Source organism: Neolamprologus multifasciatus, chromosome 1 (assembly GCF_963576455.1).
Source record: "Neolamprologus multifasciatus chromosome 1, fNeoMul1.2, whole genome shotgun sequence".
Lineage (NCBI taxonomy): Eukaryota > Metazoa > Chordata > Actinopteri > Cichliformes > Cichlidae > Neolamprologus > Neolamprologus multifasciatus.
In genome coordinates this window covers 11833235-11858137 of record NC_140439.1, presented here as the reverse complement: position 1 = coordinate 11858137, position 24903 = coordinate 11833235, and the positions used below count along the sequence as shown (strand labels likewise).

Below are 24903 nucleotides of genomic sequence, written 5' to 3'. Positions count from 1 at the left end.
CAGTTATTACCATTTTACATTTGCGCTGAGAGGAAATCTATCTCAGGAAGCTTGGCTTTATGGGAAATGTTCTTTGCTTCTGCTTTATTTTACCAATTTGAGTCATCGTGCCATCAGACAGTGAAGTTTTATTCCTATTGCCCTTTTCAAACAAATAACATGCATTCAAAATGCTGTGGCTGGCAAAAAGAGACATTACAATGACTTTAATTCATTAATTTAATTTTTTCAATTCATAGCAGCAACATTGGGTTGTTTTGGGGTTTATTTGTCATCTAATGTAAACATTCTGTATAATAAAAAACTGCTTCTCTAGCAATGCAAAAAATAAAGAAAGGCAACACAATCTCATAAGTTTTGGATGTTATGTGGAGCATGTTGCCTCATTAGAAGGTCCTGGGTTTGAATCCACGTTCTGGCCATTACCTTTCTGTGTGGGGGTTGCATATTCTTTCCAGGTACTCGAGCTTCCTCACACAGTCCATAGACATGCAGTTAGTGTGAGCAAGTTAATTAGTGATTCTAAATCACCCGTAGGTGTGAATGGGAGCGTGAATGGTTGTCTCTCTCTGTGTAAGCCCTGCGACAGACTGGCAACCTAGCCAGGGTGTACCCTGCCTCATGCCTTATGGTAGCTGGGATAGGCTCCAGCCCTCCTGTGAGCCTAAATTGGATAAACAGAAGAGAATAGGCAAGCAGTGTTGTTGAACATATTGAGTAATAACTTACAGTACAAGATGTTTAAAAAAAAAAAAAAAAAAAAAGACAGTCATTGTCGCAACAAATGCCCCTAGAGCTACTTGGCAGTTTCTCTAATTTAAGGAGATGAGATCAGACGTTAGGATTGCAGAAGTGTCGTTATAAAAAGGTGTCACTACAAAGCGTGCTCACTAAAAAAGTCCTAAGACCAAGTTTAAAGTTTAACATGACTTTATTTGAAGGAAAAGTGGGTCTGTACACGGTGGACGGATCAGCATACATTCAAAATTGTGTCCAGATTTTATTTAGGAGTATATGAGGAGAGCCATACAGAAGTAAATGACCCCCCCCCCCCCCCCCCCCCCCACTCCCCCAAAAAACAAAACCCGCATGTTTTTGAATGATCAAGTCAAGACTAAATTCTGACCCCTTACCCAACTAAAATACTATTTCTGGACCTGAAGACAGCTGCTCTATTAAGGCATTGCAGAAATAGTGAATTGAAACAGCTCTGCGAAAATGAACCTTCCTAATTTAATCATCATCAGTGTGCAATTCTCATAAGCAGCTACAGGAAATGGAGGTTGTTGCCGCTTTCTATGAGTTATATTGGCGAGAGTTCACTCATGTGATTGTTTTTTAACCTGCGTTGTGTGTTAGTTCAGTCAGCTTGAACGCTACAAATATTTTAAAAAGAATGTGCTCTCAAGTTTTTCTTGTAATTGTGTGATATATAATTCTAGTAACTGCAAACAACCAATAAGGGCCTGCTTATGAAGACTGACTATGAAGACTTAGCCGAGTGACAGGCAATTAGACTGACATGAAAAATAGCTGTCTTCCTGTTATTCATAGCAGAGTGACTTGCGCAACAGCACAAAGTTTCAAAAGATCTGTCACAAGGGATTTGGACCGAACACCATTTCCTGTGTTTGAGTAGATGAGCTGGTAAAAAGAGTGACGTCACACACAAAATAAGTGCCGGAACAAAACAATCTGTATACCAATGTGGAAACAGAGTCACTTTTGATGGGTCTGCATACAAAAGTGAAAGCACAAGCAGGCACAACGAACTGTCATTTATAGAGTAGTGAAGTGAGAAAGGAAGGGCCTACTGCATGTGGAAGGGTGTGTGTGGGTTTGCCTGTGTGTGTGTGATAGTTATGGTGTTGATTGGTACACCATGTGCTCGCGCTACCATCCCTGGAGGAGCTGTCATAAGCTGTTGAACGATTGATGGCTCTCTCAGAGGGAAAACACAGTGTCCTGTTATTGCCAAGAGGATCAGTGTTAACACTTTTATATGGCACCCCTGAGCTCTGTTCACTCATGAACTGGTATATGTCAAACACGCACAAACAAACGCATGCAGGCAGTCACGCCAACTTTGTATATGTTAGTAGTTCTCAGGGGGAGAAGCTGGTGTGACGGATCAGGAGAAGGAATTAAAAAAAAAGAAGTCAAAGAATATTGCACCATTTTTTAAACTAAAATTAAACTTGTTCCTTTTTCATTTTTAATGACAGAAAAAGGTTTTTGGAGGAATATGCTTTTTTTTTCTCTCTCTAGCAGGGCATGCCAGAAAAACTTTGAGAGTCTGTGGTGAAACATGATTGTTTCTCATGGAGAATGGGGAATGGTAGACTTTGCACATTTAGTTTGAGAAAGATGTGTATAATCTTCATGGCCAGTTAAAATATTGTCTTTTAAAATTATTTATTTCGTTTTTAACACCTAAAAATGTGTAATCTTCTGACATAATAATTGTGGATTTTATTGTAAAATCATACACAGGGTTGTTAAAAGGTGATCTTCTTTGACAAACTATGAACAGTAAAATATGTAACATTTGGAGCAATCACTCTATTTCATGGTCTGGTTTTACTAGTTTTATTAGTAATCCATTGCGTTCGAGCTGCAACACTTCTGTGAGGAGTTTTTAAGCAGGATTTGTGACATTTACCTACATTTTTTTTTGTGTATTTTTGTTGCTTTTCAAACATCTGTAGCAACTGTCAAATACAAAATTTTATATGTGATTATCCAAAACCAGGACCTTCTGAAAACTCTAAACAGTATATGTTACAAAAATTTGCAGAACATAACCAACAGAAAAAGATCTGTGTTTATTGTGTACAATATATAACTTTTAAATTGATTTTTTTTATTTACTGAAATAAAAGTGTGCGATAATTTTAGATGTAGTTGGGGTTGGTACACATGAGCGATGAATTAAACTTTCTAGGGGAAAGCAGTTATTTAAGCAGTTATTTACATCTAAGTTCAAATGATATAATCTTCAGCATCTGTCTTTTTTAAATTGGCTAATAACTGGTCATCTGCTTCCTTATCACATCCATCCAGAGTCCCACAGTTTGAATGCCTCTCCACTGGGACATTATGACGTCAAAGACCCACCCACACCCACACACACACACTGGACCAAGTCCCCTGAGGTTGCTGCCAGCACAATGTCATTATCATCCATCGGACTGCAGTGGCCACTGCCCATTGAGTCTCGCTGACGTTCCTTTTGTGCTCAGTAATTCTTCTCACAGAAGCCCACAACTCCACCCCCAACCCCCACCCGTACACCCGTCCTCCCGCCTGTCTACTGCGGCCCATCTGTAATCCCATCCCCCCGCCCCACACCCCCATATCCGCCCCGTCTCGGCCTGCACTTCTCCAAAACAAACCAGCTGTCTTGGCCGGTCGTGTCCCTGGGGGCGTAAACAGGTGTCGAGAGGGCCGCGGGGCCTCCGCGTGTGACACACGGCCACACGTTCCTCCGGCCTTCTCCTCCAACCTGCCAACCCACCACAGAGCGAGAGAGTGGTGTGTTTTACACTTTTGTGGACTTGATTGTTACTACAGACAAGGAGCTGTTGATATCTGGGACTGCACATAAAACCTAATCTCTACAGGTCAAAGCAGCTGCTCACACTAAGTGCTTGTGATAGTTTCCTCACAGTCATTGATCTGAGAAGTCCTTTGTTTATTTTTTTTAGAAAATCTTTGCTCAAGGGTGAGAATTCATTTAACAAAGATGTCATGTATGAAGAAACCTTGACATGCCTGTAGCAGATATAAAAATACACACTGCTGTGCAACCAAAATAGATGAAAGGAGACGGGTATGTCCTGCTGAGCTTAAAGCCAGCTGTATTTTTAGCACAAACTTCACACTGTGCATAGGAGTGGAGGAGGGGGCTTGCTGGCTGAATGCAGGTCAATGCGCCTGTACACACATACCAAAATGGTAACAGCAGGTCAATGCCACTATAGTTGTATAATTCTGAACAGTCAGTGGAGGCAGTGAGCAAATGTTGGCACCTCACTACCATCACTATCCTCATATATGCGTCCACTGTGGGCCATTTGAATTCCAGCTGTGTAAGTTCTTCTTCTGTGTGACTATAGAAAATTTGTAAACTGAATCCAAGCAAGTGCACCGGCTTCTTTGTGCAGAGCGTTCACATTTTACAACTCTTTCAAGTGCCTGCTAATAAGATACCCGACTTTGGAAACTGTGCTTGAAAGCAGTAAAGTCTTTCTTTTGAAGCTGCAGGAACAAAGGCAGCTTCACACCCTAAACAGTCCCGCTATCACTCTCTCTGCGGTGAGCTCAGCGGCACTGCACGGCCCATTGTACATCTGCCACTTGACTCCTTGACACCGAAACAGGGAGTGTGTGTGAAAGGTGGTGTTGTGGGGGTGTTTAGGCCTACATGTGCATGTGTCAAGCTGTACTTGTGCTTTAGTGGAGCTGAACCAAGCTGCAAAGCCAAACTGCCACCTCGTTGATTCCTGTGTTCACGTGTAAAACAAGCCGAGGCAAGTTAGTGGCTCATCTCTTGCATTCATGTACGATTCCTATCACCTTCCATCTTTACAGCAGCTCCAGAGTTATTCACCCATCTGGAGACAAAACAAGCCAGTAGCAATTACTGGAAACCCTTTGCGCTAGAGATGCTGAATGTCAAACCTCAAGCCTTTATTCAACAAAAACACAGGCACGGCTGTATTCTTATGCAACCTTGGTTATGTGGCTGACAGCCAGGCAATTAAGCATATGTGGATTTCTAAAAGTAAAATGGAAAAGAAGCATAGAGTATGTTTTCCAGCTGAAGTTGGAAACCTACACTTATTTTTAAAAAGAACAGCTCTTTTGATTATAATTATGTCTCACAGTCTAAACTGAAACACAACAGAGCCAACGTTTTTTTATTTTATTTAGACAGCTCTGTCCTATACAGCCTACTGAAACAAAAGGAAAACAGAAGGAAAACAAGGACCTAATTTCATCAGAAATTTTGAAGTGAAGTCACATGCAAAAGAACAAAAACTGCCCAGTGTTACATAACTAAATCAAGTGATCTGTTGTGACTGCTTATTTAGACACAGCCACATGGAGGTTTATCAGCAATAACAGGGAAAAGGATGGAGATTGCGCAATATCAGCGAAACACATTTGGCCAGCTGCTCAGACTGGCCTTTCATGGGTCTGCTGTGCAGTCTAAAGTCTGAATTGAGACTCTCAGCAGCAGCTCATGCATTTGCATTTGATGCAGACTCTTAGCAGACTTCAGTCGGAGGATCTAGCACCCGCGGATGACTCTGAACTTAACCAAAAACTTTGCTCGTGGAAGGCTAGAGCATTCAGAGACGTAAAAAGCCTATCACGACGCTTTCGTTTCTGCCTTTGAGCTAGCGACGCAGTTTTGGGTGTCAGTCAAGTGAGGTGTATTTAGACTAGCTCTGGCCTGAAAGAGTGCAGACGGAACTAGGTTTTCTGGCGGAGTAGCACTAAATCCACAGCGCAACAGACTACCGGTGCACAGTTCACCGCTGAGCTCGAGACAGACGGAGCGAGTACGCTAAAAGTGGTCGGTGTGATTCCGAGATGTGTTTTGTGTGACTTTAAAAAAACAACAACAGCAGCAGTTTGTCTTTACTCCCGTCGTCTCCACTACTCGGAGCGCTTTAGGGACACTTGTTCCTCCGTGTTTTTTCCAAACTGACGGACTTCTCGACACTGGACTGACTTCAGCTGAACTCAAAAGATGTCAATTTTGCCTTTCACTCCCCCCATTGTCAAACGACTTTTGGGCTGGAAGAAGGGAGAGCAGAACGGCCAGGAGGAGAAGTGGTGTGAAAAAGCGGTGAAGAGCCTGGTGAAGAAGCTGAAGAAGACAGGACAACTGGACGAACTGGAGAAAGCCATCACCACCCAGAATATCAACACGAAATGCATCACTATACCGCGGTAAGGAGAGTTTGAGCGTTGACGTTGACCGTGAAATCAGCATCCTAGCTAGCTGTACACTTAGTAGTTCCCCCCGGGGGTTATTACTTCAGCTGATTTTATTACAGCTTTGCTACAGAAAACTCAAAAAGGTTTCCTCCCTGGTTTCTGTCATCCTCGGCGCCTTGCACATGTATGGCATCATTGCTCGACTTGAGAAGTTGACATTTCCACTTCCTTTCTGGCGTCAATATTTCAAACTGTTGATTTCCTTTACGTGTTTATTGTGCAGCAACATGGTGGCTAAGGTGCTGCTTAACGAGCTAGCGTTGGACCATGAGCAGAGCTAGCAGATCATGTCTGAAACATCTCGGCGGCGAGCTGCTGGGGCATCATGCTGTCATCGTGTGCACACTTCACTTTAAGCGAGCTGCCTTCAGCACTTTGTTATTATCACATCAACATTCAGCTGAGGGTGTTTTGCTGAGAATAAAAAGGGTACAGTCCATGCATTAACTAGCCAGCAGAGCACATGCAGTGCAAAAGCATTAATGGAGTCCAAGTTATATAACTTGGCCTTAATCTGGGACGCTTTCTAGCGTTCTTACTGCGTAGGCGAGCCCGTGGAGCTGGCTTCTTCTTGCTCTCAGCCTGCACAGCCATTTGTCCATCAACACATTATTTAGAACAAATAACCAACACTGGCATTTGTCAGCAAATCACAGCTGGTAGCTTCTGTGAGTCACTTCTCCCCTGAGCAGTCATTCTCCTCCCGATGAGAAGCTGTGCTTGTAAAAGCCTCTGAGGTGCACAATGTAAACACAAATCATGGATTTTACCCCTGCCACTCTTTAAAATGTATGTGTGGTATTACTGCAGTGTTGATTTTTCAAGTAACTCTCAGTTGCCAGTTGTTTTAGTACACCTTAATACACCCAATGAGTAGAGATAAACTGATTAGTCAACTTGAAAGTTCTTATCCGTTACATGGATAATCAATTTGAGTCATTTTGCATACTCACATGTGTCAGCTTACGTGATGTGGTTTTTAAGGGGCATCCCTTTGAGATAAGATACTTGGCATATAATTAACACCTGTGTCAGTAATAAAAAGCTTTGTCAGTATCTACAGATGGAGAATGCCTCCAGTCTGTTGTGCAGAAGAAGCGAGGGGTCTGCAGCCTCCAAAATAGCTATAAAGAGCCTGTTACACGTCCCTGTAACAGTTCTAAAAACTGCACATGATACATTTTGCTCTGGAGATGTCATATCAAATTGAATTAGTTTTAACCAGGTCCAACTGCAGCGAAAGAAAATGGATGGATGGACAGGTGGAACCTGTATTAAAAGTACAGTGTGTGCTCACATGTATTTTACTTCTTCTGCTTTCTGCACCACAACTACAACTAAACTCTCCAGACTTTTGCTTGCATCCGCAAAATCTCACTAGTGTTTGTGGGCTATTCAGATTTAATAGCATACTGTCAGATGAAAATTGAGCCTCAGTGGGGCACTCCCACATTCTTCATTGCCACAAGTGTGCATATCACGGCTTGCACAGGCCTGGGCCAGCGTTCAGAATTAAGCCTACCCAGAAAGTTAAATAATGTTTGTCATGATCCAGGTTTCATATTTCCCACCACTAATGCAGAAGGGAAGAGGTGGAGTGCATTAAGATGACCCCAGATCAGAGCTGGCTGTCAGTGTTGGCTAACAGAGTCCCTGGAGAGCTGCTGTTTCTATTAATTCCCCCACGTTTTGGCTTGCTGACAGCAGCTGCTTGCATGTTCAAGCCTGTCCACAGGGAGGTCAGCTTCTATCTCTCTGACACATGAACTCCCTGTTCAAGCTCATTGCTACCCGTCTTAATGGTGGTTTGCAGTGATGCTGAGTCGAAGGAAGCGAGCTCTGTGTATATTGATTGAATCAATAGTTGTATATGGTGGGGGAATAGCAGGAAAATTATATCACATCTCAGTGGTGTACATTGAGATAGAGTTATGGGGAAAGAAAGGATCAGATCTCAGTGGGCCAAGTGACAGAATATTATATTGAAATCTCAAGGCTATTTTTTTTCCTGTCGTGTATGTGAGTTTGGTCTGTCAGATGAATCTTCGAATCAGCTTTGGGAAAGACTAGTTGTTTTTGAATGGCTGCAATCTGCTAGATAACACTTACAACAATTACAGGACTATCTGTGGAAACTGTATAACAACTTGGTGAGTTTGGTGGTTAAGTTATTTTTGGGTTGGAGGTCATTGACGTGGTCAGTGGGGCTGCATGTAGGTGTAGGTGTGCCTTTATCTTATGAAAAAAACATTAGTCATGTTCCCAGTTGAGGTCAAAACAAAGTATTGCAGGCTTTGACTGTTACTCAGAAAGTGCCATTGCTCTACTTGCCTTTAGTGGTTTTTGACAATGAGCAGTTTTACTCATTTAAGACGTAAGTAAAAGTTTAAACCTCTGTCCAAGTTCAAGCTTGACTCATTCAGCAACGAGCAGCTGTGGTACTGACCTACCCTCTTCTTTTCTCCATTGGCCTTATTAAAGTCCTGTCTTCCTGTGAGCTGTAAACTTGGGTTAGCCGAAAACACTAGTGTGTAAAGTGCGTCAAGCCACTATGAGTTTCTGATGCATGAGGGATGGATGTGTAGTGTGACAGCCTGCTGTGTGTTTGAGTGTGACAAGATGACTAACAGATGTGTGTCCTGTTGTTTACCAAGACCTGTATCTATAAACAGGAGCCAAGTTGTGTTTCCGTTATACCAGGGTAAACTGGGAGCAGAGTTAAATATAGTTACAAAGTCAGTATGGGGAGGAGGTCAGGTTGGTTGGATAGGTCAACAAAACCTCAGGCTTTGAGACCAAACATGTACGTATGCTTCCTGTTTCCTAAGCGTAGTAAATGTAGTTTTTTTTTCCTGAGCTATGGCCATGATTGTTTCCTAACGTCAACCAAGGTTACGTAGGCTTTTTAGCCTTAAGGAAGTAGTTACTTTACCCAGGCCACATTTTTAAAGCAAACTATTGCATTTCACATTTTAACCTAAACCCCTGACCTTTTGCCAACCCTAACCAGGTCACGTTTTTTTCTCTTAAACTCCAACCATAGTGGTGTCCATTCTTGAGTGGTTTTCTGTTCAGAGAAGTGACTTGTTTTGTTACTGTTTTGGGAGACACTACCACATTTCACCCCCCCCAAATGAAAAAACTTTGTCAACTATTGCCACACAGTCAAACTTAATGTAAACATTTAAACTTAAAGTTTTTGAGGGTGAATTTTAGGTGCAGGTAATTGGGAGGCAGTGGTTGAGCAAGTCAAACAGTTGCAAACAGTGTAACAAAAAATGCCATATTGATTAAAAACAATATAATCTCTTCCTGTACCTCCTTTAGAGATATATCTATAGAAGGTATAAAAAAGGACATTACTACCATAAGGTCACCTATTGGTTGCTTTAAACCCTTTTTGAAGCCTTTTGAGTGTTTCCTTCATTGCTATCTTGGTTGCAAAAAAAACAAAACAAAACAAAACAAAACAAAACAGATGTGATGAGGACAGGGGGTCTAACTATGGTACTACACACTCACAGGCTAATGCTTTATGACTGACAAGTCGTGCTACTTTGCATAAATCATGGTGAAGTATAGAAAACTCTGTTCTTGTCATCTATGACTGGGAATCCATTCATAAACTAGAGAACACTCCAATGAATACAATTCCATACCCTAAACTAGCTGTTACTTTGAAATTTATTATTACTACAGCGTCTTTTTTTATTTGTTTGTTTGTGGTTTTTATGGATTGCATAGATTAGTCTACAAGCAAACAGTTGACCTTCACCACACACCACTTTTGCTGTTGGGAATAGGAGGATCTCTGAGACAGACCTTAGAGATGGACTGTCTTCTGTAAATACTAATTTGTGACTGTCAGTTAGGGCAGCCACTAATAACTGTTGCCGTGTTGATCTGTTAATGTTTTGGTTACTCAAGTAATTAAGATGATTTATAAAATGATAGAAATAACAAAAATACACTTTGTTTGTGCAGTCTGAGTTGACACTTTCAGATAGGTTTTGTTTAGAAGCGTATAGCATACAGATTATAATAATATAAATGAAATTAAGACAAAAAGTGTTGGTTTTTGGGAAGCTGGAATCAGATATCGGCTTGAAGTTTTTTTAAATGACCAATTATACAAGTTGTCATTAGAGGAATCAGTAGTTCCTGTACGTACAGTATAATGTGTGAACTAATCACAAACAAAACTTGTAGAAGATACAGTGCTGCTTTTGACCTGATTGTACTTTGTGTATGATAGTTGTTGTGACAATAGGTAGACAACATCACACTAACTCAATCTGTTGTCTAGTGGTTTGTAATAATTATGACACAATCATGCACCTGTGCACATAGGGTCTGTCATGTTTGAACAGAGGTAACGTTTCAATGACAAAACTTAATGGGAGTCAAATAATCCTTAGAAAGACACACTCATCAAAGTTGCGTCTTCTGTGTGTGTGCTTAAAAAATATATTTGGGGTTAATGAGTTCCAACAGTTGCACACTGGCATCAAAAAGACATTGAGACAGTTTTCATTGTCTTAATATCATGTGTGATATGTGTACTTTGGACAGTGTGAGTTTTATATTCACAGAGCCTGGGGAAGTGGATTCCTCACCTTTTATCTTAATTTTCTCCGACTTTGTGCAAGGGGTGGTGAGAGGGTTTGTCTTATGTACACATATCTCTCCTGGCACTAAGGTTACAGTCTGATTCACACTGCATGTTGGGGCAGGAGGGAGTGTAGGATCTTCAAGTTCAGAAGTAAAAGATGGGATAAAATGAGAAAGACAGGGACTGGACCAAGAGTGAGAAGGACTGCATCCACACTGTTGTTTCTTTATACATCACTGTTGAAAGTACTTCAACAATACAGTTCTTGATTAAGGAAATTCCTTTTGTTGACTTTTGTCAGACCATCATGTTTTCCACCTTATCAGTGTGCAGCAGTTATGTAAAGATGGCTTTGTGATCCACATCAGCAGACTTGAATCCTGAAATGTAGACCGAAAACAAACTGATTTACTTTTGCTGTATGCTTGGTGTCTTTTTATATTTGCTACTTTTGGTTAATAGTCCTTCTGGTTAGTCAATAGAATTAAAGCAGTATTTATTTTTTGCCTCATTATAAAAGCTGTGGACACTTGCACTGAAAGAGAGATGTAGAGGAAAAAAGTGCAGAAGAGACGTATGGAATTCCCAGTGTTGCAAGGAAGTTGTTGTTATAATGGGGAAAATGTGCTTTAATGAGGGAAGATGAGGCATTAATGGGTGACCAAAAACACAGTTGACAAATGAGAAAAGTATAAAAGTAGAAGGTAAAACAGAAAGCCAAGGGTTGAGATGAAAGACACTGAGGAAGCAGTCTCTTTGGCAAGCTGCAGCGTCTTGGATTCTCAGGCTTATCAGAGGGAGACAGTGGTTAGTGGGATTCACACACACACACAAAAAAAACATACCCGCTAATAGATGAAATAGAACTGGTTTGTTTACCTTCTAGACAGCATTTGAACATCAAAAGAGATGTCTGCATGTGTCTGGATGACAGACTAGACTTCATTAAATGCACACTGACACACACTGCCAAACTCATACAGTGTGCACCTCGGCCCTGTCATGTCATTGTGCTGTTGTCATACTCAGAGTTAATTTTGTCTCATTCAAATCATCTGGTGATTTTGTAAGCGTAGGCCAGTGTCACTACAGAGGAGCAAGCATGTTGATGATCAGTCCGATGTGTCTGAGGTGGGAGCACGAAAGTGAAAACATAATGAGCCTTCGCGGTTCGGGATCTTGTCTGTTAGAGAGAGATGTGGTGCAGTTTTAAAGTGAAACAACAACAGAGCTGGTATTTGCTCATTCTTGTGCTAATTATATGAGCAGAGCAGGTAAAACTACTCTAGAAGCGTGCTAAAAGCACTTTATGGAAGTGTCTTAAACAACTTTACTGCTGCCCACTTTGCAAAGATGATATGGAGCTGCCAGACACCTGAGCAGAACCAGGGAGATCTTTTCATGAAATTAACAGTCAGCATGTTGCTTCATAATAAAAGTTTGAGTGCACAGCTACCTTCCAGAATACAAAGCACGCCAGGCTACAGAATTGTGCAGTGCATTTTTCCCTCCTACAAACAACCTGTCCAGAGTTCTTTGGGACTGGACTAAGTAAGACAGCTAAAATAACTAAAGCTGAATGGACTTGAGCCTCTTATGAAGGTTCTGGTTGTTCTATTCTGCACTTTAGTGTGATTGCCTGCTCAATGAAATCGCAGCACAGGGGAAACCCTAACTAAAGGGCATGAGTGTGAAAGCACCCACAGAGGTTTGTGCCTGCTAAACTTTTGTTTTGGTAGTTCCGTTCTGATTCCTCTGCTCTCAAATAATAATTTTGTAATTTTCTGTTTATTTAGCTACTTATATTCTCACATAATCAAATCAGCTGTGTGGTTTGTATGATTTCAGAACTGTAAGAAGTTCATCTTTTTTTATGCAATTAGAAATCCAACCCTGCCTCAAGGAAATCAAACTTTTTAGAAAGTTATGAGAATGAAGAACACCAAGTTTTCAAGGTAGGAAGCTGAAAGCTAAAATGACAAATGAATGTAAAACATTAGATTCATATTCATATTCATATTTAACAAAATGCGTCATCACTTTGTTAAATGAGCACACACACTTTGTCATTCACTTTCATGTCAAGTATCACACCTGGGTCACCCGAGACAGTGTTGTTCAACAGGACTCGGTTCAAGACGGGTCACAGAGAGTTTATGTGTGTTGTCTGTCTGTGTGTGGTTGGCGTCTCTAATGACTGTGACAAGTCTGCTTCTTCAGGATTGGGTTCAGGATTCCTGTCATTGTTTGATTTACTTGACTGAAACGGATTACTGCTGTGAGCCATGACTGAAGTCTGTTTGTAGACAGTAGTAACTGTGTTGTTGTGCTTACTTTGTTTGGACCTTAAAAACAAAAGAGTTTAGTGTCCTCGCTACTGTTGGGCAGTAATTTCTTAGTTAAGTGACATGGTGATGTCATCCTAATATTGTTGCATTTTTGTTGAGGGTATCATTGGTTGTACAAACAATAACAGGATTTATTTAAGATCCTGATCAATTATAGGTCTAGTGTATATGCCATGCCTGAAGCTTGGTGTTCATCGTGCTTCTGTTTTCTGTTCCTTCAAAGGAAATAAACAGAATACTGACTGTAGAATTCAGGCTACTTAACCATACGTTGATAGATATATATATATTTATGCCATTGTACATGACTCTGTGTGCGTGTGTGCATGTAGTTAGTCAGCTTAGAGGAATGCTCTTTCAGACTGCTGGGGCCTTGAGGAGGGTGTGGGCTGCTGTTTGGTTTGTGGCTTGCACCACGGGTGGAAGGGTTAGAGACACAGCTCTGCCTCGACTTGGCCCTAGCCTGTCTCACTATCTGCGGGGGAGTGCACATGCAGAAACACACACACACACACAGACACACACAGAGACGTGTTCTCCAGACAACAAATGCGCCTTTGTGCTCCACTGGCCACTGCCACCACCACTGCTGCCGCTGCTGCTGCTTCAGGTGCTAGGGTAAAGCTGGGTATGTGGGGGAAGGTCAGTTGATTGGAAGGAGTATGGGTTTTTAAGTAGGGAGAGGAAGTACAGGTGAAAGTCATAAAATACAGAAATTACGCAATGACTTTTCAAGGAGGTTGTGTGATAAGTGTTTCTTACTGAAGTTGCCATAGTCGTTCAGGACTTGCTAAAAACACAAGAAACAGGAAAGAAACATGAGTATTTCTTGGCCACTGGGCCACAATTTGTAAGGTTTGATAGGCTGAAACATTTTATCACGATGAGCAGTGACTGTGAGGTCTTCTTACACTTTACCGTGAATGACACCTGAAATAGTGACACAAGAAACTTTGGGCAGAAACATGATAAGAAATGCTTTAGATATTGTATCGTGTGTCTAGATGGATATATTACGCTATAATTGTACCAAGTGTTGGGAAATGATTATATGTCTTGATGCATTCTCAATCATCCAGGAAAGTAAATCTCCAAAAGTTGGTTCTGTTCATCTGGACGTAGCGCTTTGTGGGAGAAACGTTTCATCACTCATCCAAGTGACTTCTTCAGTCTCAGCTGACTGCAGTTTTCCCCAATCTTATAAACAGTACATTTGCATAATGACTGAAACCAGCCCACACCTACAGGCCAGTGGAAACTCTTTCAAGGATGAGGATGTACACATCTTGGACAGGGAGGAATGCTGGTTTGAGCACGGAGTCAAGGAGGCCATTTACGTGAAAAGGGAAAGACCATCTCTGAATCGAGGAGGGGGCCTAAGGGTACATCTTTCGCCATCTTACAATGCTGTGATTGCAGCCATTCCCCAACTCTGTGAATGGTACTCATGGCCATTGATCAGTGGGCTTTGATCAGTGGGTTTTGGTCAGTGGTTGTTGATCAATGGTCATGAGAATTTGCATAATTAAGATTAAGGAACTGACCTCCCAGCCCATTGTTCCTTCAGTGGGCTGGTTTCAGTCATTATGCAAATGTACTGTTTATAAGATTGGGGAAAACTGCAGTCAGCTGAGACTGAAGAAGTCACTTGGATGAGTGACTAAATGTTTCTTCCACAAAACGCTACGTCCAGATGAACAGAACCAACTTTTGGAGGAAATGATTATACCACAACTAAATAAAGTAAATTCAATATAGAAAAAATCAAAATACATCTAAAAGATACGTTTTACAAACAAAGATCAGTTACAAAGTTAATAGTAAAGAATGAAGAGCTCATTAAATCAATACCTAGACTGAATGTTCTATTGAGAAGTAAAATCTACCAAATAAATGCAGGTGGCATGAGGTGGGTAGTATTTTGTCGGTCCTGTTGCCACTAGGACAGACAGATTTTGGAGAAAGTGTTCAGGTGCGTGTCCTGTAAGTGGTGCAGATGTGGGCCAGGTTATTCATTTATTATCTGATTTTGATCTCAACCTGAAGTATCTATGAATGTATTTAATGTTTGGTGTTTTCTTAGCTGTCTTCTTTTGTGCAATAAATTAAGGTCATTACGGTGCATGTGTGTGCCGTGAACCCCGGATGCTTTCATCGCCAAAGTTAGAAACCTGTGTGCTCGAATTCATACATGTCAGAAATGTTTAAAAGATGCTGGAGTGTTTGTCTGTTATCCTGACTGCTTATTCTTTATTAGGCTTTTGATTAGAATTCAAATTGTGTCATTTAAAAACAGTTTTCCTGTTCCTCAGCTCAGTTAACCAACACTAGAAAGCTTACATACACATCGTTTTTGGAAAAACAAGAAAAATGACACAATTTGAATTGTTCTGAGCTTTAATGATATCATCATTTGGATTTTTGCCACTGAAGAATCAACAAGTTAAGGTCAGTTGTGAAATTTGTAAAAAAAAATTATAGTGGAAATTTCTCTTTGAGGGATATCACCTCAAGTCGGAGGCTGACACAGCATGGGGGTATGTTTTTAAGAATAAACATTAATTTTTCATGAGAGGTAAACCAGCCTACACTCTGCCCTTCCCTAGGAAAAAATGCAACTGTGGACTGTAGAGAGAAATTTATTGATGACTTGCATCTGGAATATTCTCTGTAATTCATCATCATGCTTCAGAAAGAGAGAGACATACTGCTCTGCTCATTGACTGTTTGCAGTAAAACTAATGGCTCCCAGTCCTCCATTGTCTCCCCAGATTTTTGGAGTCCAGACTCTGTTATTTGTCGTCTAGCCCTGCCAGTCGTTTGTCTGCTGGTTTTGTATTTCACTTTAGGCCCTCCTTCACTGGTCCCAGCACACTTCAGCCCTATGATATCACCTATGGGCCAGACACCCCCTCCTTTCCTCCTTCCTCCACCTTTGTTAGAAATAGAGAAGTCTGATGGCTTTTCCAGAGAGAGTGGGAGGTTGGTGTGTGTCTTTGTGTGTGCGCAATATGTTTTTCCGCCCGAGCCTCATCACTGCTGGAATGCATTTGCAAGTCCATATATGTTTGGACATCAGTGATTAAATATATGTAAACTAAAGCATTTGGATGAAGACAAACTCAACTCAAGAAAAAGGTCATTTACAGCAATTTCTGATTGTTTTCACTTAATTGTTTAGGCTATAAAATGTCTTGTTTTGTAGCTCAAACCACTTTGCAAAACATGAAAGTTACCAGACTTTACAACCGATGAATGTTCAGAGACTTAGCTTGAAACTGAAGTAACTGGTCAGCTATGAAATTAGTTAGCTAACACATTTCTATTTGTTGACTAAAAAATTATTATTTCAGCTGTACTAAATACACTATTTTGTCTTGATTTAAAAAAACCAAACATGGTGAAATCTGTTTTTGTAGTTTTTTAAAATTTGCAGCTGACAGTTGTTTTAGCAAACCAGAATAGATTAACCAACCACAGAAAGTATTATGTGGCAAGTGGGGTCAGATGATATCAGGATATGTAAAGTAAAATAAGGAAAACTTTTTGCAGAAGTGTTGCAATACCTCTAATGTCAACACAGTTCACATGGTTGCATATATTGTGTTTATCTGGATGATTAGAGCATATCCACTGCTGGAGAGATTGGGACTTAATTGTCCCAGTCCAAATTTGAAATATCTTCCATGTGAACACTGGAGGTTGTTGCATTATTGCTGATGTGGAGATGGTGGCAGAGAAACTGGGCATCTCAGTTATACATGAACTTCTCTTCCAAACTCTACAGTGATCCAGAATCGCTGCTTTTCTTACTTTATAATATTGCCGGCCCCAGTCATGTTGTGAGCTGTATTTTTAGCAGTTGGCATAAGTTTTTCAGGACATTAGCAACCACACTCTCAAGGAATACCATTGTGCACATGCGGGCCTGTAGTTCAAACAAGTATATTAGTGAACTAGCAACTTAGAAATTTTTTATTCTGGATGATCCTTCATGGATTATTTAATTTTCTTTCAGTTATCTAAAAGATAATGCTGCATTCTCCCTCGTATCGGCTGGCAGTGGCCGAGGAAGACAAAGAGACTTTACAAAGAGGTTGGTTGCAGAGACAGTCCAGTTTGTAACCAACTTTATTTTCCCAGTTGTGTTATGTTGTTGACTCTGTGTGATTCTGCAGTTTCAGATCCTTAAACTGTTGGGATATCAAAGGATTAATCTGTGATGACGCTTTCACAGAAACAGCTGCTACAGGGAAAAGCAAATTAAACTATTTTTTGCTTCATCACAGGGCTAACAAAAAAATTATTTAAAGGTCACAGACCTGAGTTAGTCGTGTCTAACCGAAGGTAGAATTGGTGAATGATTTGTCTCTTTACATGTTGTTGTTGTTGTTGGAAGGCACCAGCCTCTGCTAAATGTCGCCAGATTGTAGCCCTGTTGGTCGGGGTTCAACAGACTGGCCACAGACTTTATGAAAGGCACAAAGGCCATATCAGCCCAATAGCCCCTCACCCCCACCGCCCTCATCCCGCACTCAGCACTGCAATGGAGGCTGTGAGATCAGGATAGTGGGACAGACGGAGGAGAAGGAAAGGGGGGGTTTAGGGGTTCAGTCACAGACACTCTGAGCTGCCCTGAGCTGTTGAGACGGTCTGGCAGACCTGTTGTGCAGCTGCAGCCCTCCTTTCTTTATCCATCACCCACTTTGTCCTCTACCCTTGCATGCTTTTAAAGGACAGACTGTGACTGATCCTGATCTTTGTGATGTGTTTGTAGGCACCTTAAAATGGTGAAAATGTTCTACTTTTAAAGTTAAACATGCAAGTTTAGTTACATAGTTAATAACCAGCATTGGATGAGAACAAATCTTTCTCCAAGGCCTTCAGTTTCTAACTGTGTGTGCTGGCATCTTCTTAGTGAGGTTAGGCTTTCAGTAAGAGAGTAAAAAAAGTCCATGTTAAGCCCACAAGGAAGGCGTGTGTGTGTTCAACACTTCTCGGACTATTGCCAGCGTGGACACACACACAGTTGTATATGTTTGTGTCTGAGCATAACTGGGTATGCCTCAGGGTGTTTGTTTTGCCCCCTCCCCCTTCCCCAGCTTAGTGAAGCTCAATCTGCTCTGTCTGAGTCTGTATAGTGAGTCAGCCAAAAGCGCATATATTCAAAATTTATGTATGTACTAACCTTCACAGCCACTAACATCTGCTTATATTTTTTTTATTTCACTACTTTTGCTACACTGGCAAATGCTAAATTAATGCCTACTTCAAATATAAAGTTATCTTAATTATTTTAGATCCCTTCTGTTCTTACATTTCTCTGTACGTGTGTCCATCTGTGGAGCTCTACCATTCACGCAAACATACATGCTGGATGGATGTAAAGCTCATGTTCAGTCTCAGCTTTGGGTCATGAGCCAAAATGATGTTGACACATTTACCCCTCTGGCAAAAATCTATACCAATTTACCCCTTTATTTTTAGACATCAGTTCCGGTCTATATTCTGAGAGCAACATCAGCTTGCATGAAAAAACACAAATATTGCCCCAGATTTCATGGGGCAATATTTGGGGCAGATGAAGTGTAGGCAAAGGAAGAATACATATGGATCTGAATCACTTTATTTTAAATTTTGTGCTCCAGGATTGGCCTTGCTGAAGGAAATACTCCCCCTCTGAAGTTAACTTTCAGCTGAATTTAGTTTTCTTTTTAGATAATTGAATTATTACACAGCGAATTTTTTTTTTTTTTTTAAAGAACCAAAAATCCATTATAATTTTTTCATTGTACTTCCTTCAATAGAAACTTGATTTGAGGATTTGCTTGATTATGTTATGTAACAGCAAAATATACACCCACTGGTTTTATTTGATTTAAAAAAAAAAAAGTTATCTAATACTTAATGTAGTTGATAGATTTAAGAAATCTTAGTCATTTTTAACAAAAATTTATTTAAAATTTAAGGTCAAATTAACCTGTAGAGCTAGAGCTTGATAACCAGGCCAATCAATCATGGCTTATAGCATTATGGTATTGGATATACTGTAAAAATAGAATTATGTTGTGATATATTGTTAAATGTGACTCCCCTAGCTTTGGATCCATTCACTGTCAATAATGCTATTCATTCATTTTAAGTGCCCATGTTCACTTTTTCAATTCACATTTTGGTTTTGTAGATAAAATCAGTCAGTGCTGATTTGATTAGTTTCTGATCATGTAGAGAGAAGCTGAAGAGTGAAAAATGTCTTGTATAAAGTCTTGAAGGCCCCGCCCATGTACTTCAGATCTCCAGTTTGGAACACACACGCAGAGGCCAGCCCAGCTGGGAATTTGGGGTCATGATTATTCTCCCCTCAGCTACCTCCTGCCTCATGTCTGGAGTATTTTGAGGTCCAGATCATTTTTTTCTTCAATATCTGAGGTTGGCTGTTTAAATAGAGCTACTACTGCCACTAAACAACAAACTGAGGCTTGATGGTTTCACAGGAGTGGTTTTTGCTGTCAGAGCAGGGTTTCTCATTTGTCTCATTCAGTGGGCCATTGTAAATCTCTGAAGTGACTCACTCTCATTGAGCAGGATATAATGTGTCTTGACTTGTCTCATACGCAATACTGTCTGTTGCTGATAGCGTTGGTTTACTTTTAAATCATACAATCACCTTTGTAGGAGAGTTAGTTGACCTTGCCTGTCAGCAGTGCAGAGTAATGATCTAATGCTTGTTTACCCTCAGTTGTTCATCTGCTAAAGAAGAGTTTGCTGATCCTATTTCACTGACTGTTGTTCAAGTAAAATTCAACCTGGATCCCTTGTTTATTGTTAATAATTTATATAAAAACTGTGGAATGTGAGCTTTTTGTTCCGGGTTTAGAAGAAGCGAAAGGGTTGAGAACCACAGAGTTGAGCTCAGTAGCTATCGTGGACTAAATGATTCATCACAGTTTGAAGTACACTGACTGTGATTTGGTGCTCTCCCACATGTAAACCTATCTGACTTACTCTTCCTGCAGAAACTGGGTAATAAACTCTGGTGTAGTAATAGAGGTAGTGAGAGCTGTGCCCATATAAATAATTCACCGATTAATTTGGTAATTAAACAGCAGATCAGGTGACAAAGAAATTACTTTCTTTTATGTGGAAATTGATGTTAGACATAGATATAATCATTTATGATGTAATGTAGGGATGCACCGATACCGGTATTGGGTATGGGCCTCGATACCACATTTTCTAAAGTACTCGTACTCGTTAAAAGTCCCCCGATACCGAGGACCGATACCATGGTCTGAGACCTGTCTATGTTTGAGCGGCATGTAAGGGGTTAATCACAGGCGCCGAGTGCCCGCCCCCAGGCCCCGGCTGCAGCTCAGAGCGGGGGAGAAGGGGAGGTGATACATGTCAGCCGTGTGGAACTATTTCAAAGTGAACGAAGACGACAAAACAAAGGCGGACTGCAAATTGTGCTCAGCGAAATTGTCCAGAGGAGGCTCAAAAGGTAGCGCATTTAACACAAGTAATTTAATCAAGCACCTAAAATCCCAACACGACAATGAGTACAAAGAGTTTACCCACGCTTATTTACCCACGCTTATTAGCACAGAGGAGCATAGCTGATGCTATAGCAGTGGGACGGAAAATAGTTGGGCATTTTAAACATTCCGCCTTAGCCTACTCCCGCCTCGAGGACATTCAGGGACAGCTCAACCAGCCAATAAAGAGACTGCAGCAGGACGTACAGATGCGCTGGAACAGCACGTATTACATCCTCCAGTCCCTCATTGAGCAAAAGCGAGTGTTGGGCGTGTCCGAGCACAAACTCCCTGACTATCTCACCGCTCACCAATGGGCTCTTATGGAGACGACTGTTGCCATCCTCGCCCCCTTTGGGGAACTAACTAAAAAAGTGAGCAGCTACGACGCACTAGCCTCTGATGTCATCCCAGCTGTGACTGTGCTAGTGAGACTTCTAAACAGAGAAACAGACGAGGACCACGGCGTCAAGACAATGAAAGGAACCTTACAGGCAGCTGTCAAGAAGCGCTTCAGTGACGTCGAGACCAACCCACTGTACTTCATCTCCACCATACTCGACCCAAGGTAAAGTCTGTGTGCTATAGGTATTCAATGAGTATAGCTACAGTACTAAATGTAAGATTATTTTACATCTGAAATATTATACATTTTTAACTAAAATACACAAATACAAATGTATGCAATATATATAATATGAAATACATTTCCCTTATTTTTACCAGAAAGTCAAATGGCTGGTATTTGTCACAGTGGTTTAGGGGAAACTAAAATCAGTCCTATTTTTCCACATATTAATACATTTATGAATTTTGTGCAGGTATAAAGATCGCTTCTTCTCCAACAACACTGCTCCAGAGGCCAAGCTGCACCTGAAGCAGGAGCTGCAGATGATGTCCAGAGCTGAGGCAGAGGGGAGTCGGGCAGAAGCTGCAGAACCTCCTGCTAAACTGTTCCTCAAGGCCCAGGCTAGCACTAGCAGCAGTCTGGACACTGTATTTGACAAAATCGCTAAGGAGCAGCCCCAGGCAGCACAGTCGCTGGCAGCAGGTGCTGCCATTTTGCTCGACACATACCTCGGAGAGGCCCCAAGCCCTCGTGAAGACAGTCCTCTGAAGTACTGGGATGTCAACAAAATCAGGTTCCCCACTTTGGCTAAAATAGCCCGTAAATACCTCTCAGCCCCATGTAGCAGTGTGGAAAGTGAAAGGCTTTTTAGCTCAGTGTCACACATTATAGATGAAAACAGAAACAGTCTGACTGCTGATAATGCAGAAAAGCTACTTTTCTTTAAAAAAAATCCTGCCACTCACTTTTTCTCTCCATTTAGTGAGTCATCTTAGACTTGATGTTAATACCTACCTCAGTTGCACTGACTGCCACAGTTCTATGTCGGTGGATGTTGTTAGTTTATTCAAATATTGTGCACTAAATAGCAAAGATGTTTATTAATGCCCCTTGTGTTGTCCAAAGCGGCAGAGTTTGCAATAAACTGAAAAAAATACTTGAGTTGCACTGTCACTGTTTAAATTTTTTTTTCATAATTATTTATTCTGTAATATGTTGATTACAACATGCTTTTAATTTTAAATAAATGTTCTTAATTCCAAACCAGTCCCTTGTTTTTTGGGGGTTTTTTTTTGTTAAATTATAGGACTAAAGCTGTTACCTGTAAATTTAAATCATGTTTTTATTAAGTACTCGGTATCGGTATCGGCGAGTACTGAAATGCAAGTACTCGTACTCGTTTCCAAAAAAGTGATATCGGTGCATCCCTAATGTAATGGACTATAATGATGTGGTGAGTGTGGTGTTTGGCTGAGGTACAGCTCTGCATAGACTGTTTGTGGCAAAGAGAAAAACACTGGGAAGTTTATTTCTTAATTTATAGCCTGTAACAGCAAGAGGGCATCAAGTCTCAGTTAATATTGTTGATGGGTAGCAAAGATTGATGCAAACTAACGTGATTAGTGGATATACACTATCAGTCAAAAGACTGGACACGCCTTCTCATTTAATGTTTTTTATTTATTTTTATTCGTTTCTACATTGTAGATGCGTACTAAAGACACCAAATGTATGAAGCAAGATATATGGAATTATGTAGCAAAGAAAAAATTGATTAACTCTAAAAATGCCGTATATTTTATATCTTCAAAGTAGCAGCCCTTTGCTTTGTTGACAGTGCTGCAAACCTTTGGCGGACTCTCAATGACCTTCATGATGTAGTCGCCTGAAATGGGTTTTCACTTCACAGGTGTGTCTTGTCAGGGTTTATTTGTGGAATTTCTTGCCTTCTTAATGGAGTTGGGAACATCAGTTGTGTTGTGCAGAAGTCAGGTTGGTAAACAGCTGACAGCCCTATTTGACAAGTGCAAGAATCCCTGTTATGGCCAGAACCAATCAGCCATTACAGGTGACTACCTCATGAAGCACATCGAGAGAATGCCAAGAGTGTGCAAAGCAGTAATCAAAGCTTTTGACTGGCAGTGTAGGTGGGCAGAAACTTGACAAGTGAAACAGCATCAACTCACAACTACTGCCAGATATGGTTTAGTATTAATCTTTTAAATCTCTTGCTTCATTTTTCTTTGAGGTGTATTTGTATGTGTAAAACAGCTGACAGCAGTAGTAGGTTCATACATTTCAGTAACTAACTAAACAGTTGTAGCTTCTGTATTAGGAAAAATAAAATCCTGAGTGCTTGAGTATGCTTGAGTAGGAGGTCAACTTAGACCAGGATGGACTTGGCGCAAACTTTGATCTGCATCTGATTTCAGTTCTTAGTTGGGAGGTGTTGAGGCTCCTGTCAACAAATCGTGCATTTTTAAATGAGAGGTCTCGAGCTTAGGTGGGAGATAATTGTCCTGGTTATCCAGGCTGATTTGCCCTGTGTCTTATTGAGCAGAGGAGAGTTCAATCTCCTTTCTCCGGCCTCTGTGAATGTAAGTTGTGATTACACATTTCTAGTACATATACACCACTCCAGGTCAGGGATGAGTTACTACTACAGATGGAGGAGTTGGGGTATCTTAGGGTCTTGTTCACAAAAGAGGGGAGAGTGGTGCTTGAGATTGACAGAAAGATTGGAGCGATGCTGTATCAATTTTGTTATGGTGAAGAGAGAGATGAGCATAAAAATGAACCTGTTGATTTACTGGTCAATCTACGCCTCAACTATGGTCACAAGCTCTTAGTAACTGAAAGAACAAGGTCGTGGATACAAGCTTCAGAAATGTGTGTCCTTTAACGGTGGCAGGGCTCTCCCTTAATGACCGAGCTCTTCAATGGGTCATTCGGCTCAGCGTAAAACAGCTGCTCCTCCACATTAAAAGAACCCAGTTGAGGTGGTATGGGCCTCTGGTAGGATGCCTCCTACTGGTGGTCAGTGCTGGGAGAAAAGTTATTTAGTGGCACATGTAACAACCACAAGATCATCATCTCAACACAAATCAGCAATTGCACTGTCTATAGCAGTAGGAAAATCTATGTTACACGTCTAAATAAAACTGGTTAGTTTATACAACATTGTGTCATCCAGCCTTTTAACCTCTTAAGCCCCAACGCCCCCTGATACGGGGGCAAAAAGCAGGAGATCAGGTAGGCTTGGGGCTTAAGAGGTTAACTTCAGGGTGCTAAATCAGGATGACGTAGAGCCATAAAAAAGTGTTATTCCTACACCAAAAGCCATGCGCACTTTAAATATAGAGTAGAAGCCAGTGTTAAAAGTTATATTAAGGGTGTTTTCACAGCTATAGTTTGTTTACTCTGGTTTTAATCAGTTGATGAGTTTGTGAACTTGTAGCTTTTCCTTATGATTTGGTTTGTTTTCACACAAGAAAATTCCAAGTGGACTCCAAGCAAACCAAAATGTGTCACTACAGACCGACTGAAAATGTTCAGCATGCTTATTGGCCAGATGTGAGCACTAGTGTTTTTTCACAAAAGACATAGCATGCCAGCTCACAGTTTATTTCTAAGTTTTTCATTATGTCTCTCAGTAATGACTAAAGGCCTGCCTGACATTTTCTTCTTGTCCTGACTTTTATTACTCCACTCCTTTTTCTTTCAGGTTTATAAACTGTTGCTTTTGCAACAGTTTACAAACCATGTCCGTGGACTCACGATGTCCATGTCACTGAGACATTGTTCAGCACATATATACTATAAATCAAATAACTTCAACTGACTATTAGTTAATGCCTGCCTATACATAGGTGATGTCACTTGTAATTACTGCAGTATAAAGTCATATTCCTTTTTCCTGGTTGAAGTTATTACTGTAGCTTATATATTATTATACGTTATAACTATTTTCTTATTTTAAAAAAAAACTGAATGGAAACGGGGACAGTAAGTAGGGCACCAAATGACCAGTAGAGTTTGTATGTCTGT

General features: G+C 40.8%; 2 protein-coding genes across 2 annotated transcripts in view; both read left to right on the top strand.

The window, feature by feature from the left end:
* Positions 1-5208: 5208 nt before the first annotated feature.
* The window catches only part of smad3a (SMAD family member 3a), a 33319-nt gene continuing 13624 nt past the window's right edge, over positions 5209-24903 (top strand). The window contains exon 1 of the mRNA XM_085157038.1: positions 5209-5964. Coding sequence (XP_085013164.1) covers positions 5762-5964 — 203 coding nt within the window. The 5' untranslated portion in view covers positions 5209-5761. The remainder of the gene's footprint in view (positions 5965-24903) is intronic.
* Positions 5966-24058, top strand: LOC146525365 (zinc finger BED domain-containing protein 4-like). The gene is made up of 2 exons (XM_085157052.1): positions 5966-21075; positions 21329-24058. Exons 1-2 carry the CDS (start codon positions 20528-20530, stop codon positions 21849-21851), a joined length of 1071 nt encoding a protein of 356 aa, XP_085013178.1. The 5' UTR covers positions 5966-20527; the 3' UTR covers positions 21852-24058.

Bases quoted from the DNA above. Each gene is read 5' to 3' on its own strand.
- LOC146525365 (XM_085157052.1), top strand. From the start codon at position 20,528: ATGAGTACAAAGAGTTTACCCACGCTTATTTACCCACGCTTATTAGCA. The intron at 21,076-21,328 runs GTAAAGTCTGTG...AATTTTGTGCAG, and splicing joins TCCACCATACTCGACCCAAG to GTATAAAGATCGCTTCTTCT.